General features: G+C 52.4%; 1 protein-coding gene and 1 long non-coding RNA gene across 3 annotated transcripts; one reads left to right on the top strand and one right to left on the bottom strand.

The window, feature by feature from the left end:
- Nucleotides 1-6111: 6111 nt before the first annotated feature.
- C1QTNF6 (C1q and TNF related 6) lies at nt 6112-13416 on the bottom strand. Of its 2 annotated transcripts, XM_019961342.2 has the most exons (4): nt 13271-13416; nt 11512-11604; nt 10751-11009; nt 6112-8443 (listed from the first exon to the last, which is right to left on the bottom strand). In XM_019961342.2, the coding sequence occupies exons 2-4, from the start codon at nt 11512-11514 to the stop codon at nt 7896-7898; spliced, it is 810 nt and encodes a 269-aa protein (XP_019816901.2). In that variant the 5' UTR covers nt 11515-11604; nt 13271-13416; the 3' UTR covers nt 6112-7895. The 2 variants fall into 2 exon arrangements, with proteins under 2 accessions (XP_019816901.2, XP_019816902.2); XM_019961343.2 differs by lacking the exon at nt 11512-11604.
- Nucleotides 11407-15568, top strand: LOC139183174 (uncharacterized). Its single transcript, XR_011566704.1, has 3 exons — nt 11407-11519; nt 14353-14467; nt 15306-15568. It is a non-coding gene; the product is annotated as an uncharacterized lncRNA (long non-coding RNA).
- The last annotated feature ends 1510 nt before the right edge of the window (nt 15569-17078 follow it).

A 17078-nucleotide genomic window follows, 5' to 3' on the forward strand; every position in this document is an offset into this window, starting at 1 on the left:
TCCATGTGGGCTTTTGTTCATTGCTTTGCCCCTCTACCCAGCACAGCACAGGGCCCATCATACGCAGTGAAGCCCTAAGTGTTGAATGAATGAACACATGACACATTGAGGAAATTATCCAGTCACAGTTTCTTCTGAAAAATGAATATGATAAAATGCCTACCTTCAAATAATATTTAACACTAATGAAGAGCCAACTGTGTGTCAGGATTTTACATACACTTACACCTTTAAATCCTCACAACAGCCTTCTGGGGTGGATGCTGTTATTATTATTATTTTTTTAATATTTATTTGGCTGTACCGGGTCTTAGTTGCAGCACGTGGGATCTTTGATTTTTGTTGCAGCGTGCAGGATCTTTAGTTGCAGCAAGTGGGATCTAGTTCCCTGACTAGGGATTGAACCTGGGGCCCCAGCGCTGGAAGCATGGAATCTCAGCCACTGGATCAAAACTGAATATCTAATATGTCAGATAACCTGCTCTCCTTTACCTGGTTAGAACTAAACCCAGGAAGTGTCTCCAGCAGGCTCAGCTAAACTCAGGGAAGCTCAACTCTTTTGAGGGAGGGTTGGGGAGGAGTCCTGGAGCTGATGATATTTCACTGCTGCTATAGCCCCGGTGCCCCGGGACCTTGCAGCTTAGTGGTCAGGGCTGATAACTGATGAGTGCTGTGATCGGGGATCACTCGGGGCCAAAGCTGTCTCCAAGTCTGAGCAGCCTCCCTAGAACCAAGATACTCCTGCTGAGGAAGATACTCATGTCTAATGATTGTTGGGGAAGTTAAAATGGAGGAAGTCTTGTTCAGGCTTCAGAAGCAGGAGAGCAGGCCTCTGACCTCCTTCTGACCTGCCCAAACACTGCCTGGATTCGGCACCTGCCTGCAAGCATAGCAAGTCAAGTGACACTTTAGATATCACAAAAAAGGGAATGGAACTTGGAATTATTGAGTCCTTGGAAGTCTGGCCAACCCCCTGGGGTCTAAGCAAATCCTATGACTCACAAGGTGAAACAAGCAGCATTGTAAAAAGTAGAACCAGAGCTGCATTTTTTGCATGCAAAACTGATGATGATATCAGTTTGTGGCCTGGGATTATAAGCAGGAGCCCCTGAAACTGCAATTTGAAATCTCACCCATGAGTTGGATGCACCACCAGGGCCCCTTTCCCAATTTGGACTCCAAATTGCTGTTAAGGAGGGACCTCACAATGCTGTTTAAGTCTGGATGTAGGTCGGCCCAGTTTGGTGATATATGTGCTGTTACTTTTCTCTATTGTTTCTTTTCTTTTAATGCCTGTATGTTGAAATTAAGTAAAATAATCTATGAAACATTGAAATTGTTTATGTGTGTAATAAGTGGTTTCTCTTGTTAATGAATCCTTCAAGCCTAAATAAAAGTGAAACTTTCAGCAAGACAATGATGTGGCCAGAGACCTTTGATAAGAAATGAACCAGCTGTGCTCTTGACCACTTCTCACCTGCCACAACCTTTCTGATCTCACTTGGGGGTTTAGCCTAGACCCTTGCGGTTCACCGTAGACCCTTGGGGTTCACTGGTAAATCTTGCTTCCCATCATCTTGCTCTCCTTCCCAGAGGTTGGGTTAGTTGTGGCCCTGAGGGCAGCTGGCTTGAGAACAAAGCTGTTGCACTGAGTGGCCTAAGTGGAAATATGGAACAGGTCAGGGGCCTTAGTGATGCTGCTGAGCTGATGAACTAACCAGCTCCAGAGCTACCTCACCCCGGGATTTAGGGTTATTTTTTTCCTTTTTCAAAGCTCTATGTTCAATATGTGTTTCTTGCACCCAAGATCATCCTAACAAATACAGAAAGGGTATGTAACAAAAAGAAGAGAGAGGAAAGGAGGCTTTTCCAGAGTCTTGTTTCAAAATGAAGCGCAAGCTGGAATTAAGATTGCTGGGAGAAATATCAATCACCTCAGATATGCAAATGACACCACCCTTATGGCAGAAAGTGAAGAAGAACTAAAGAGCCTCCTGATGAAAGTGAAAGAGGAGAGTGAAAAAGTTGGCTTAAAGCTCAACATTCAGAAAACGAAGATCATGGCATCTGGTCCCATCACTTCATGGCAGATAAATGGGGAAACAGTGGAAACAGTGGCTGACTTTATTTTTTGGGCTCCAAAATCACTGCAGATGGTGACTGCAGCCATGAAATAAAAAGATGCTTACTCCTTGGAAGAAAAGTTATGACCAACCTAGACAGTTTATTAAAAAGCAGACATTACTTTGCCAACAAAGGTCCGTTTAGTCAAGGCTATGGTTTTTCCAGTAGTCTTGTATGGATATAAGTTGGACTATAAAGAAAGCTGAGCACTGACGAACTGATGCTTTTGAACTGTGGTGTTGGAGTAGACTCTTGAGAGTCCCTTGGACTGCAAGGAGATCCAACCAGTTCATCCTAAAGGAGATCAGTCCTGAGTGTTCATTGGAAGGACTGATGTTGAAGCTGAAACTCCAATACTTTGGCCACCTGATGTGAAGAACTGACTCATTTGAAAAGATCCTGATGCTGGGAAAGACTGAAGGCGAGAGGAGAAGGAGACAGCAGAGGATGAGGTGGTTGGATGGCATCACTGACTCAATGGACATGAGTTTGAGTAAATTCCGGGAGTTGGTGATGGACAGAGAGGCCTGGTGTGCTGCAGTCCATAGGGTTGCAAAGAGTTGGATATGACTGAGTGACTGAACTGTTACTGATGGTTCAAAATAAGAAGGAAAGAGCCTGTGTTCCCAGTCAAGAGCTTCGGGAGAAGATACTCTAACTGCAATAACACACAGTCCCCTCTATTGCAGTGCCCAAGATGCCCTGGGGTGGGGGGAGGGGCAGGCTGAGGGGAGGCAAGGAGTGTCAGAGTTGAGGCTCCTGGTGAACTTGGATCCTGGCCCCTCTTTCCCAGCTGAGCCTGGTGGCGAGGGCTACAGGGAAGACCTCCAGCAGGTCTGGGGCATCTGAGACTCAGAGGAGCCATTCCCCTCTCACTGAGCAGAACCCTGGGGAGGTGGCTGAGACCCCAGGGAAGAAACGGTCAGATGGTGCATCTAGCCAGATGGGGCCAGCTAGGCTCAGACCTCTGAGGGATACGTAATTTGTGAGATAAGCATGCATGCAGACAGGACCTGGCTGTCCCAAGAGGAATGAGGACACAGGAGGCTTTGCAGTAACGGGTGTGGTCCAGCAGGTGTGGGGATGAGGCCAGAAGCCTGGAGTGAATGGGGTACTGACACACTTAATAGATGTCCTGTGGGTGTGCCCTTCCAGGTGACCCTCCCGCTGTCAGGATGCGGCTCTCAATGCAGCTCCCTAGGAAGTGTGGTAAGAGATGAACCCCAGCTAGCCAAAATCACATTTCTTCAACTTCAGCAGAATGGAAATTAAGCTTAGTCGTGAAGAAACGAAGCAAGATCTATTTTGTGTACATCTGAGTTCGTGGCATCAATTCACTGCCCACAGTGGTGAAGAGCAGTCAACCAGAGGAAGGTCAGCCACCCCCGACCGCCCACCCGCCCTGCTGCTGCCCTGCAGAGGGGCGCCTGTTTCCTCCATTGTGCCTCCACCCCCAATTACTACTTCCTCCCGCCCACGCCACTGCTTGCAAGCGACCTCACACCTCATCCTGACCCCGTGCTGCAGCACTGAGCCTGGTTCCTGGCCTCCCCAGCCTGCTGTCCTCCTGGGTCCACAGACCAGCTGCTCCCAGCCACGCTGGCTTAGCTTTGTGCACTCTTGACTCATGTCATGGAAATCCTTCTCCTTCCTTTTTGGCTCCCACAGCTGCCTGCTGGCAGCAGCTCTCCCCAGTTTGGCCCCACCTATAATGTTCTTGACATCTGTCTCTGGTCTTGTTGAGTTTCTGCCTATGTTTTTCCCTGCCTCCAGATGCACACGTGGCAACATGAGGCTACTGAGACAGGCACTCGGAGCTGGCAAGAGGGGAGGGAGCAGGGAGTTGCATGATTTTATTCCCTGGCCCAGGACTCCGGTTCTTGCTTCCCGCAGCTCCTCTTGCCCTTTGCTAGGTAAAAATCATTCATCCAACAAATATTCTCCGCTTTTCAAGAACCCACGTGGCTGCCACTGCTAACACACAAACACCATCACATCTAGCCCTCACTCAGGACAGGAAGGGGATGGCCCCAAGGTGGGGAGACAGGCATTTCGCCAGCTCCCTGCGGTCACTGGGACTACGCATTGCTGATGCCCTGGAGATGTCACCACAGATGTGGAAGCAGACTGGGGGGGCCTCCACTTTTCCAGGGCCCTTGCCCAATCCCCACCAAAACCTTACCTATTGGGAGAGTCTCCATAACAAAGATGGAGTGGCTCTTAACCACCACTGATGACGATACGCCTCCACGTCAAGAACTGGGATCCCACGGGAACAACTGGCCCAGACAGACCAGAGGTCACCTCTGAAGCACAGATGGACACGTTTGTGGTGACTCTCATGAGGCAGTTGGGGGCTGCTGGTCTCGGAGCCCTGAACTCATGTGGCCTGGAAATGTCTGGGACCTTTGGCCTCTGTTTGCAAAGGACAAATTTCAGTCCTGCAGGTTCTTGGCAAGCAATGTCAAAAGCTTTTCTGTCTCAGTAACCAGCAAACCACTTCCCAGGTGGCTCAGCGGTAAAGAATCTGCCTGCCAAGAAGAGACATGGATTTGATCCCTGGGTCTAGAAGATCCCCTGGAGAGGGAAATGGCAACCCACTCCAGTATTCTTGCCTGGGAAATTCCATGGCCAGAGGAGCTTGGTGAGCTACAGTCCATGGGATCACAGAATCAGACACAACTTAGCAACTAAGCAACAACAATCAACACACCAGCTCCTCATGATGTCCATGACAGAAGGCTCCTGCCTGGCACTGGGGGTGACCTTTACCACCAGGGTTGAAGCAGGGGTGCTGGTGAGGCCAATGATGCTTCAACAGAGCCTGAGCTAAGAGCATGGAGTAGGGGAACTTCCCTGGTTGTCCAGTGGTTAAGATTCCGTGCTTCCAGTTCAAGGGGCATGTGTTCAATTCCTGGTTGGAGAACTAAAATCCCATAGGCCGTGGGGAATGGCCAAAAAATAAAAAAGAGCATGCAGTGGCCTTCCTCCTCTGAGCAGCCCTGTTAGGACCTCTTGCATGAGAACTGTGAGAACTTCAGCTGTGGTAGGAAACCTCCTTAAGAGGCCAGATGGGCTCCAAGAAAGCAAAGGTTTGTGCCTCCCTCTGCCTGGGTGGCCACAGGCTCAGGTGAATCCTGGGAATCCTGGCACAGTTATAGTGGGCTTGTCTTTATAGCATCCTCTTCCACGTGGTACGGAGAGAACCACTGAATACAGCAATAGGCACGTGGGCAGCACAGGATACTGCCATCAAGCCAGTAAGGGGAGTCAACACAGATGACTTTAAGTAATGACTAAAGATGACTAAAGATACTTAAAGTATCTTTATGTGAGTGGCTGCTGTGCTAACTCAGAAGTCAGAACTCACAAAGACTGCTCTTTGTACGATGTGCAGCACTTTCCTCCAGAGAATATCCAGTGATTCTCCAGTAAACATTACACACAGAATGTGAGACCGAAGTCCCAAGTGAGGATCTGTGGTTTGCTCTGCACGTCCAAGGGCCTCACTAGAACACAGACTCCATGGGTGTTCTCTACTGGGAGGTGATGGATTATGCCCGCCTCCACTGAAGCTTCCAAGCTTAGTGGGGTACCCAGCACAAAGTAGGTGCTCAATAGTTGTGGCTCCAAGGATGAACACTGCTCTCACTAGGCAACCTCTCTTCTAATCCTTATGTCCACCCCCATAAGGGGGACAATTAGCATTCCCATTTTACCAGACAAGGAAACTGAGGCTCAGAGACATGGGGACTTTCCCAAGGCCACAGCCAGGGAGTGGCACAGCAGACTCAGCTGGCTCCACTGCCTCCAAGGCGCACAGGCTGGGTGAGTGACCAGAGGCGCTGGCTTCTCTGTGGCTGGGAAGCACGTGTAGTAGATCCCTGGACTGCCTTGGTCCCTCTGGAGCCCTGAACCTGGGCGCAGCAGAATGGGACACACTGGCCTCCCAAAGTGGGCAAACAAACAGAGCAGAACCAACCAACCTGAGTTGCCAAGAAGACATAAAACCTTTAATCACACTGGTCAAGAAGGGCAGGGGTGAAGTCAGGTTGGGGAAGTTGGGGCTGTTGCACAGGACCAGCCTTCAAGGCACCGGGTCAGGCCCTGCTGCCACCCCCCAGCCATGTGGCCATGGCTCCCTTGGCTAGGAGTAAGCACCAGAGACCAGCACCGGGGTCACTTCTGCCCCCAAGTCCACACAAGCACCAATGGGCGGGGGCCGTCTCCTTCTAGGAAGAGATTCCGGCCACCTGGGGCTGGGGAAGGGGAAGGCTGGGGGCCTCCAGGTTGACCCACCCTGGGAGGAGGGAAAGGACAGAAGTCCTGATGTCCCTCAATTTGCCTCAGCCTCTCCCAGTGCCTCCCTCAGCATCATGGCTCAGAGGAGCATCCCCGGACTGACCTGGAACATGACTGGCTTCAGTTCCCCAGACCTGCTGAGGGGTCCAAAGCCCAGTGTCTTCCTTCCTGGCTCATTGCCCGGCAGTGGCATTTGTAACTGCATCAGCAGCCAGAGACAGCTCTGCTGGGCAGCAGGGCCTCAGCACCTTAACAGAGTGTGGAGGGCCAGGGGCATGGGCTGGCAAGGGGCATCAAGGAGGTCAGAGCACCTGGGGACAGACATCAGTGTCTGACAGCGGCTGGGAGCCTGGGAGGATGGAGGCCCAGGCAGCTTTGGCAGAGAGGGCTGTGCACGGCCCTGACAGCACCAGGGAGCGGGGCAGGGAGGGCATGCCCGGAGGGTAGTGGTGGGTAGGAGCCCTCGCAGGCATCCATCCCAGCTGTGTAGGGAGCTTGGTCTGGGCTTCTTTCTTCAGGGGATGCCTTACCCCAAAATGCCTCCAAACCCCTGGGTCCTCTCCTGATAGCACCTGTCCCCTGACCAAGGTCCCTCTGGATTTGCTTTAAAGATGGGCATGGGGCAGAAAAGAAAGGAACAGGCAGAGGATACCCATTTCACCTCGGTACCCTAACCTGTCAGCCTTGAGTGGTGGGTAATGAGGGGCCACAGTGCCTGAACGCCCAGAACACAGATGTATATGATCAGAGCCCCAAGAAGTTCTCTGGGGCTGTTTTCAGGATCCTCTGTGTCTCCCCTTCCCGGCTGGACTGGGTGCTCCCCAAAAGCAGGGCCTGTGTCTGCTTCGCCTCAGCCTTCCCAGAGCCGGGCACAGAGAGGGTGATCAGTGAATGTTCAGCGACTGAATAAACGCACTATGGGTGTGCATGTGGTGGGCAGACAGGAGTTCAGAGAGAAGGAAGAGGTTGCAAGAGACAAAAGGAGGAAGTATCCTAGAAAGATGAAATTTAAGGATGTTGGGAAGATTCCAGAATGTTGGGAAGATTCCAGAGTGTTTGGAAAGTACCAAAATGTTGTGAAAGCTGTAGGACCTGGTTACTCAAGTGGGGTTCCAGAGACCAGCAGCACCGGTAATCACTCAGGAATGTACTAGAAATGCTGAATCCTGGGCCCAATCCTGGGCATTTCAGCACAATGCCCCAGTGATTTGTATCACATTCAAGTTTGAAACTGGCTGGTCTACAAGGTTGAGAAAGTTCTAGAAGATTTAGGTTAGGAGGTTTCTTAAAATGTTCAAGAGGAGAGAGGCAGGAACAGACTAGGAGGGGTGATGGAGGGAAAAAAAGAGGTGGAAGCCTGCTCAGAATACCAGGTCAGGGGCCCATTTTACAGATGGGCAAACTGAGGCCCCCACAGGAGACAGACCTGCCCACAGCCACCCCAGGCCAGAGCTGCCCCAGGGGAGGCACTAATCCTCCTCAGGCTTGATGAGGTGGCCGCTGAAGGTGATGTAGGTGTCTATGTCGTCGCTGTAGACGGCATTATCACGCTCGCGCTTGAAGAGCCGTGCCCAGACGTGGTCGCCCGGTGCCAGGGCCAGCATCACGCTCTGGCTCTGCATGATGCTGCGGTCGCTGGGCTGCGCGTACAGGATGACGGCCGCCTTGTCGTTGTGCACCACGTGCACGTAGGTCTCCTTGAAGTTCCAGCTGTGCACATTAAGGCTGAAGAAGTAGAGGCCGCCCAGGGGGGCGACGAAGTGGCCGGCAGCCAGGTCAAAGTGCCCGTCGGGGTTCACGAAGACCGTGTCAAAGAGCAGCGGCTGGAAACCCTCGCTGCTGTGCAGGGCTGTCTTGCGGCCCACCGAGAAGGCTGAGAAGCGCGTCTGGCATGGACTGCCAGGGCTGCCCGCCTGCCCCTTGGCACCCTTGATGCCCTGGGGGCCACGGTCCCCCCGGGGACCCTCCCTGCCCAGCTTCCCAGGTGAGCCCAGCAGGCCTCGGTCCCCTTTGTCACCTGTGGGGACAAGAAGAGGAAAAGTCAGGGTAGGTGCCCAGGGCTGCTTCTAAGCATCTGCAGAAGGCTCTACCCTGCCAAGAGAAGGTAGGCCAGAGGAACAGTAAACTGAGCACCTACTGCATGCCAGGCATCACTGCCCCAAATGACCCTTTAAAGGAGACACCATGTCCACCACCATTCATAGGGAGGTGAAGGGACTCGCCTGGGTGGCATGGCACGGATTAGGAGCAGGGCGGCATGCATGCAAATGTTCAACTCTTTGTGACCTCATGGACTGTAGCCCACCAGATTCCTCTCTCCATAGGATTCTCCAGGCAAGAATCCTGGAGTGGGTTGCCATTCTCTTTGTCAGGGGATCTTCCCGACCCAGAGATCAAGCCCGCATCTCCTGCAGGTGGATTTTTTACCACAGAACCACCAGGTAAGTGCCACTGTGCATGCTAAGTCGCTTCAGTCATGTCCGACTCTTTGTGACCCTAGGAACTTATAACCTGCCAGGCTCCTCTGTCCATGGGATTTTCCAGGCAAGAATACTGGAGTGGATTGCCATTTCTTCCTCCAGGGGAGCTTCCTGACCCAGGGATCGAACCCAGGTCTCCTACATTGGCACGCAGATTCTTTTCCACTGTGCCACCTGGGAAGCTATGCTTCTTGAGGAAACAGATCCCAAATATTTTGCTGCTGTCTGTCACAGTGCCAGTAATTACCCTCAGTCACATCCCTTTGAATGAAACGGACAGCCCTGTGTTCTCCCGGGGCCCCCTCTGACCACAGCGATGTTGCTAGGAAGAGGCAGAAAAGAGGGCACAGGCCCTCGGAGGAGAAGCCTGGAGGGAAGCAAGGAGGGGGGCGTCAGGGTCTCTGCAGAAGTCTTCCTCACCAGCCCCATTGGTGAAGTAACTACCCCATCACATGCCCTGCACTTTACAGGTTGCAGAGCACTTTCTTCATCCCAGTCCCGAGGGATGGTAGTCATAGTTTATATATAATGCAGCGAGCCCAGGAAGGAAGAGACCTTGCTGCCCCACACAGCAAGGAAGCTGAAGAGATGCGGCTGGGACCCAGGGAAGGTGAAAGGTGCCTTCCGCCACAGCAGATGCCCACCCACCTAACAGGCAGCTGGAGAGGTGGCCCAGGAGAGGTGACATGGGATTTTATGGAGGACAGTGGTGGAGAAGTACTGTCGACAGCCAGGTACCTCGTTAACCTCACAAAGAGGGCTCTGCTGGCCCTGGGGAAGCGGTGATGTGTGAGGTGGTGAGAAAATCGGGGAGAGGAAGAGAGGGTCTCAGATCTGTGGAGTGGAGTGGTCCTCTGCATTCCTCCCCATAAATCCTAGCTCTGCCCCTGACAGTGGTGTGACCCCAGAAGATCTCCTCCTCTCTCGGAGGCTCAGGTTTCCCCATCTGCAAAGTGGGAGGATTAAGTATACCACCCTCACAGGGTTGTTGTGAGCAAAGACGGAGGTAAGAATGTCAAGGGCCCGGCCCTGGGAGTGACCAGCTGCTCGCAGCCCCTAACAGCAGAAGTAGCTCTCTTGGGGTCTGGTCTTAGAGGACAGGGAGTCAGCTCTCACTTGAATGGCTTAGGGGGTCCCCACAGCTCTCCCACTTCTAGCCTTGTCTTCCACCACCTAGTCTCCAGCAGAAATGAGAGGGATCCATTGAAACCTAAGCCGGGTCAGGCCCCTTGTCTGCTCAACCCCTCCCTTGCTCCCTATCTCACTCAGAGAAGAAACCCACAATTTGTTTCTAACCTCAGCTCCTCTGCTTGTCCCCTGCTCCTTAAACATACCCGGTCCATTATTCACTCTGTGAATAGAGTGACCTGCTATTCACTCTGCCTGGAATGCTCTTCCCCAGGTATCTACGTGGCTTCTTCCCCACCTTCTCAGTGAGACCTCCCCTGACCACCCCATTCAATATGCAACCCGCGCCCCACACCTGTACTCCCAGTGCTTTTTCCACCTCAGCACTTCCACAGCATTTATCACCAACCATCTCTTTAACTTGGGTGATATGTTTATTGCTCATTGTGTGCCTTCCCCACTAGAACAGAAGCTCCACAGACATGGCGTCTGTGTCTGGTTTGTACACACTCCCTCCAAGAATTCAGAATGATCCTGGCACATAGTGGGTACTCAGTATAACGTGTGAATGAAAGAAAGGGTCTGAGACAGTTTTATGTCCTGGTCTTTCCTGCTCCTCTCACCTCACCTCCCCCAGGCCCAGGAAGAGATCTTCCCACATGCCCTTCTTGATGCCAACCAGGCCAGTCCAGCCCGAGTCCTGTGTGGGTCCTCACCCTTTAGGATGGTGATGTTAATGTAGGGCCTGACCTCAGGCAGCACATATGGGAGGGCAGACGGAGAGGCTGAGGATGCACGCGCAGCATCGGCAAGGACCGTGGGGTCTTCAGAGTCACAGCACCGTCGACAGAACCCAGGGGAGCTAGAGGCCACAGCTTCCCCAGAGGTGGGCTCCTCGGTGGGGAGTCCAGACACCGAGAGAGGGAGCAGGAGCGCTGCCCAGAGGAGGCCCAGGGCAGCCATCCCCATGGCGACCTGGAGCAGGAAGGAAGGACAGGAATATAGTTACCTGAAGATCTACACTCGGCTGATGCCTAGAGTGAATACCCGCAGCATGGGTGTTCCTGATGTAACCCATGGAGGGGGCACTAGAGCCCCATTTAACAGACAAGAAGACTGAGGCCTAAACAGGGAGACAAGTTCTTCAAGTTCACAAAGAGACCCGTGGTAGTGCAGGGCCTGGAGTCTGAGTCTCCACTCCCTGGGGGTTTCGGCCACATGTGGGCCCACAAAGGAGGACCCCTTCTGAAGATGAAGGTCCTTTCTGGGAGGTCTTTGCTGGGGTGGGTGAGGAAGATGCCCTGCTGCCCACGTGACATAGCCAATGAGACTGTAAAATGCTTTTCCCACACTCCTAATCTCCCTCGGCCTTGTTTTCCTGTCACTGACTCCATAGTCAATGGAATACAAGTTAGAAGAAGGAGCCCTTGGGACAGACTAATTAGAAACAAACAAAAGAAGCCCAGCAGTCACGCACCATTGAAGGTATGTAGCTGGTGTCAGCCCACCTCCTTGTTCAGCATCTTTGTGCAGTCAACAACTTATACAGCTCAACCTCACCCAAGAAGCCCTATAGGGAGGGAGCAGGAGAGAGTAAAATTCATTGGAAGGTGGTTGTGTCAATTATCTTAGACACATCAATCATCTTAGACCTGCCAATCAGCTGCCAGGGTGGTAATTTGGAATTAAGGAACAGAACCCAGGAGTTCTGAAAAATTTTAAAGAAACAAGTAAGTCCAAGGATTTGTGAGGATCTGTCTTTGGCCTTGGCCAAGAAGGGATCCAGAGTTCCAGAGGAGGGGCAGAAGGTAGCCTGGACAGCAGTGACTGGAGACAAGCCAGGCTGGTGGGCAGGAAGCCAGGCAAAGAGCTTCTGAGGTGGTGGCAGTCTTTGGGGGCTGGCACACGTTATCGCAGGATCAGAAACTAGTTTTTTGAAACCAGACTGGTTTTTACACTTCTGGCGTTTCTTTGTTTATTTCCTTTTTGTTCTCCTGTAACATTTAGTACAATTCAAAAATATTTTTCTGTGGTTAATACGGGTTGAGAAGGTAAAATTATTATTATTATTTTTAAATGCCCTTCTATCCTAACCTGAGCACTGAAGAGTTGGGTCTTAAAGGGGCAGGAGCACTCCCTGCACCAGCCCCCTTCCCCTCCCGGCTTGCCAGAGCTGGGTCGTAGCAGTGGGCAGCAGCCTCCAGAGTCATCACCCTCTCCTGGAGGTGACCTTGTTCCCCACCCCCACCCTGCACTGGTTTCCTCGTTCTGCTCTGTAAGGCAGGTCAGGTCTTCAGGGAACAGCACCCACTCTGGCCAAGATTATCACCCTTACCTTTTATTTGTAAATTATAATACACACCCCAGCGGTTTTGAGAAGAGCAGAACCCCCTCTTTCCTGGCCACAGATGTGAGACTTTTAGAATCAGACCTGAGATTCCAGAATGGTTTGCAAGCTGTTGTGACCTAAGGCTAGTGGCTTAACCTCTCTGGGCTTCGCGCTCCTTAACATTTTAGAAGGACAAGACAACACCACCTCCCCACCAGGTTATTTGGGAGGATTTAAAGGCAGGAAAATCACCTGTCTGGTAAAAGACTCTTAATTAAACTTTTGTTCCTCTCTCTGCTGCCCAACATGACCTCTCCCCTAGTCCTGCATGGGACAGGAAGAGCAGAACTGTTCCCAGAGAACTGGCATGGTCTGGGGACATTTCTGTTAGGCCAGACAGCTGGGAGTCAAAATATCTGTGACACAGAACTGTGACCTGGAGTGGGGGGAGGGGGACGCAGGAAGCAGGAAGCAAAGCAGCCTTTAACAAAAGTAATAACCACAGCCGTGGTCACTGGCTGTCCCTGGGGGAGGGTGGCATGCAGGCATCAAGTGGAGGGACCATGCCATGGGGGTGATTCGGGGGTCCCTGCTGCCTCCACTATGGAGCTGGGGCCTCTTCGGAGTTGAGGGAGAGTCAAGCCCTGCTGGAGCAGACTCAGTGCCCGTCCAGGCAGGAGTGGGCACAAGCCAGGAGCATCGGAGGAGGGCAGCCCTTCACCAGTGCTAAAAGTCTCAGTCAGAGGAAGGGATGGGAAGGAGAGAGTCTAGAGGGGCTGACCGGGGTCAGAGGGAGAGAGCAGGGCCCCGAGATATGTCCAGGAAGAGAGAAGGAAAGGCATTCCAGGCTCTGACCCCAACCCCCTTGGCCCTGCTGGAGGAAGCTGCAGGACCTCCCATCACTCACTCAATGTCCGACAGCCTCGTACAGCAGTTCATGGACCCCGGGCCTCCCGGCAGCCTCTGTTTCCTTGATCCATGTTTGCAATGATGATAATAACTTGTTGCTGGCCCAGACCCCCAGGTCTGGCGGGCTGGCCTGGGAGGGAGGGAGGGATGGAGGCAGAGAGGAGGGAGGGAGGGAGGGCGGAGGGAGCAGGCTGGCTTCCCACTGCCCCTCCTCCCTGCTCCCTCCCCTCCAGCCTCTAGGTTCTGCGGAGATGAAGGGAGCTGGTGGATTCCCGTTGCTTAACTCTTTGGTAGTCCTGGAGGGTCTTGTTTAATTTAGAGACCCTATACATTTCCAGGAGGAAGGGGTCTGAGGTTCCTGATGTGCAGGCTGGGAAATCAAGCCCCGGAAAGGGTAAGGGCAGGAGCCCCTAAGTTGCTCAGAAAGGGGAAGGCTCCAGCCTAAGCTGAAGGGCTCCTTAGTCCGGAGTCACCAAGGCAGGAGGCATACAGAGGACATGGGCACCAGCCCAGCTGCCGCAGGTTCAAATCCTGGCTCGGGCACCCATTGGCCAGTCCTTTCCCCTCTCAGGCCCTGGTTTTCTGTAGAACTCCAGTCCCCAGCCTCATCCTCCATGCCAGTCACAAGGGGAAGCTTAGTAAGTGTATGTTGAGTGATGGTCACATCTCCTTGGGGATCAGCTAACGGTGGCAACCAGGTCAGTAGCTCCACCTCCAATGGATACCAAAGTCCTACTCTGCCTGGAAATTTTGTCATGTTATCCATCTTCCTGGTCTTCTAGAGCCATGGAAATAACTCTCAAGCTCGCAGGAGGGCAGCCTGTACAGAAGACCCCAGGGCCCCAGGAAGGGTCTTGCCTCTGCTTCCTTCCGGTTAGGCTGCAGGAGGCTTTGCAAAGGCTGCAGTCCTGGCTCGCTGGGCCAGAGACCCCTGTACAAAGACTCTTTCACAGGTCTCTCGCCATCTAGCCCCCTCTACATTTGTTGAGTACTTACTGCCTGTGCCAGACTTCATCTTTAGAGGGGCTTTTGTCACCCAAAGGGTATTAACATCCATTATTTCTACTCTTCTTACCCCAGCCTTGGGAAAAGGAGCTAGTGGTGGAGCTGATGTGACTCACCCAGGGTCACACAGTTGGTGAAGAGGAACCACAACCCTACAGAATGGAAGGAGCTCCCACGATGACCCAACTGGGTACGGTTGTGTGCAAAGGCTGCAGTTCAGGGTCTGTCCCCTGGGCAGAGAGAGGTGGTGACATTGTGCCTCTCAGGTGGCACAAGACTGCAGTGACCTAAGGGGGGTTTATTGAAGTCTGGGGCTTTGGGCGTTAACCCTCAGGCCCCACTCACAGCTGGGCAAAGTGTGAAGGAGGGAACAATCCTGGCTGTGTGTTGTTGACCATCTCTTGTCTCTGAGCTTCTGTTTTTGTATTACTTCGGGGGGATAATCACACAGCAGAATATCCAGGCCTGGAAGGACCCTTAGGGGTGATATAATCCAATCCTTTATTCTGTCCGGCAGGGACGGCAAGTCTTTGGCTCAAGGTCACACATCAGACTGGAGTCTAAGTTGGGATGAGAGCCCGACTCTCCCAACTTCTAGTGTTGTGCTGCTTCCCTCTCACAAGCCCACCTGGAGTGCCCCCCACCCAGGCCTATTTAGGGGTCCAAAGCAGCCCAAAGGAACGCAGATGGAAGCACTGTGGACCCTGGGAAAGCTATCAGGTCCACACTGGCTGTGCCCTCCATGTGGCCCTGTCCCAGGCAGCATTCCCAGGGCACTGAGCCAGGGCTGCAGAGGGAGGGAAGTAAGGGGAGCCGCCCTCTCCTCCCTCCCCTGCTGCTGCCACCAGAGGGAAAAGGGCTGAATCAGCAGCACTGGAGGCGGACACGGCTCCTGGCTGTCTCTCAGAGATCTGGCTTAGAAAGCCTAGCATCTGAGGACAAAGGGATGTGGGGTGCGTAGAGGCAGGGTGGGGACACAGGATTGCTTTGGTCCAGGGCCCATTGTGTGCTCTTGCCACGCTCAACAGGTCCTCTGCAGAGAAGGAGCCTCAACTCAAAGGTTTGGAAAATAACATAGTTGTTCAGTTGCTAAGTTGTGTCCGACTCTCTGCGACCCCATGGACGGCAACGTGCCAGGCTTCCCTGTTCTTCACTGTCTCCCGGAGTTTGCTCAAACAAACTCATGTCCATCAAGTCAGTCATGCTATCTAACCATCTCATCCTCTGCCACCCTCTTTTGCCTCCAATCTTCCCAACATCAAGGTCTTCTCCAAAGAGTCAGAAAATAATATTTTTTAAGGGAAGTGTTACATTAGTTATTAAAAGTGGTACAGAATTCCAAGTGATGTTAAAGCAATCCTTTGTAGAAAAGAATTGGAAACACCCATATTACACATTTGATCCATAGCTCAGCTGGTAAAGAATCCGCCTGAAATGCAGGAGACCACAGTTTGATTCCTGGGTCAGGAAGATCCCCTAGAGAAGGGCATGGCAACGCACTCCAGTATTCTTGCCTGGAGAATTCCATGGACAGAGAAGCCTGGTGGGCTACAGTCCATGACGTCGCAAAGTGTTGGACACAACTGAAGGACTAATCACACATTTGAGCCAGTTATATTTTACACATTTTCTCTGGAATGCCATAGGAAGGTGCTAATGTCATTTTGATGACTTAACTTTGATATATAAATTTAATAAACTAGGTATATATAGGGGGAAAAAAAAAAGAAGGAGCCTCATCTCACTTAACAGGTGAGGAGGCTGAGGTCTGGACAAGAAAACTATTCTCACCAGGTTCTAGGTCCAGGTTCTTTGACTCCCAGCTGTGGTCAATGTCCCAGAAAAGGGCCCCTTGTCCCAGCCCCCAGCTCCCAGGCAGCTGGCTGTGATGAGGGGTGGGGCAGACAAGAGGGTTGGACTCTGGAATATTATACACAACTTTAATAATATTCTTCCTTCCACTCTCTTCCATCAACTGGAAAATTTCCCATTTGTGCATGAGCCCTTAGTCTCCCAGCCACTCTGCCGCTCTCCACAGCAGCCCAGGTAGCTTGGAGACAGAGTCACAGCCCTGAGTCAGACAAGACTGGGTCTGCATCTCAGCTCCACTTCCTTCCAGCTCTGTTGACCTTGGCCACGTCCCCCTACCTCTGAACCTTGGTGTTCCTGGGCCAGAGGGATGCGAGGAGACCAAGACCATCTGAGCAGCCTGGCAGGATATCCAATGGGATATACACTGGCCACCAACCAGTGCTTCTCCCGGTGAATATGGTGAGGACATTAGCCCATTCTCCTCAGGCACACATCTGAGACACAGACTCACTGACTCCCAGAACCAAGCTTCTAGACACACCCACCTTCCAGCCCAAAGTTTGGACGAAGATATAAAAATAGTGACACTTGGTGCTTGCAACAAGAACCCTTCATGCATTTTTTAAAAATAAAATGTGCCCGTCATAAAGTGAGACAGAACAGAAAACAGGATTCCTGGAGTCAGCTATGCAAGCGGTGTATGGCAAGTCACCAGTCTATTAATAACTGTTCTAGGGCAGTCGTCAAGAAACGAAACAAAGGAAACCGTGAGCGCCACCCACTGGGGAGTCATGGAGCCCGGCACCTACCCCACGCCACCGGGCCTTCTGATGTACCCCATTCGTCCGGTTCTTAGGGAGCTGGCGGGGTAGGGTGGGGCGGGGAGATGGAGGGCCCACTGAGATGCGCCGTTCTCTAACTTCTTTCAACAACGTGGGTAGGGGGTCCAATGGGACCATCGCTCTCCCAAGCTGCTAGCTCACTCGGCT

This window comes from Bos indicus, chromosome 5 (genome assembly GCF_029378745.1).
Source record: "Bos indicus isolate NIAB-ARS_2022 breed Sahiwal x Tharparkar chromosome 5, NIAB-ARS_B.indTharparkar_mat_pri_1.0, whole genome shotgun sequence".
In the NCBI taxonomy this organism is placed as follows: Eukaryota; Metazoa; Chordata; class Mammalia; order Artiodactyla; family Bovidae; genus Bos; species Bos indicus.

What these genes read in the sequence shown, in the direction of transcription:
- C1QTNF6 (XM_019961342.2), bottom strand. An exon ending in TAACATCACCATCCTAAAGG is followed by an intron (nt 8,444 to 10,750) that starts GTGAGGACCCAC and finishes TTGTCCCCACAG; the next exon opens with GTGACAAAGGGGACCGAGGC.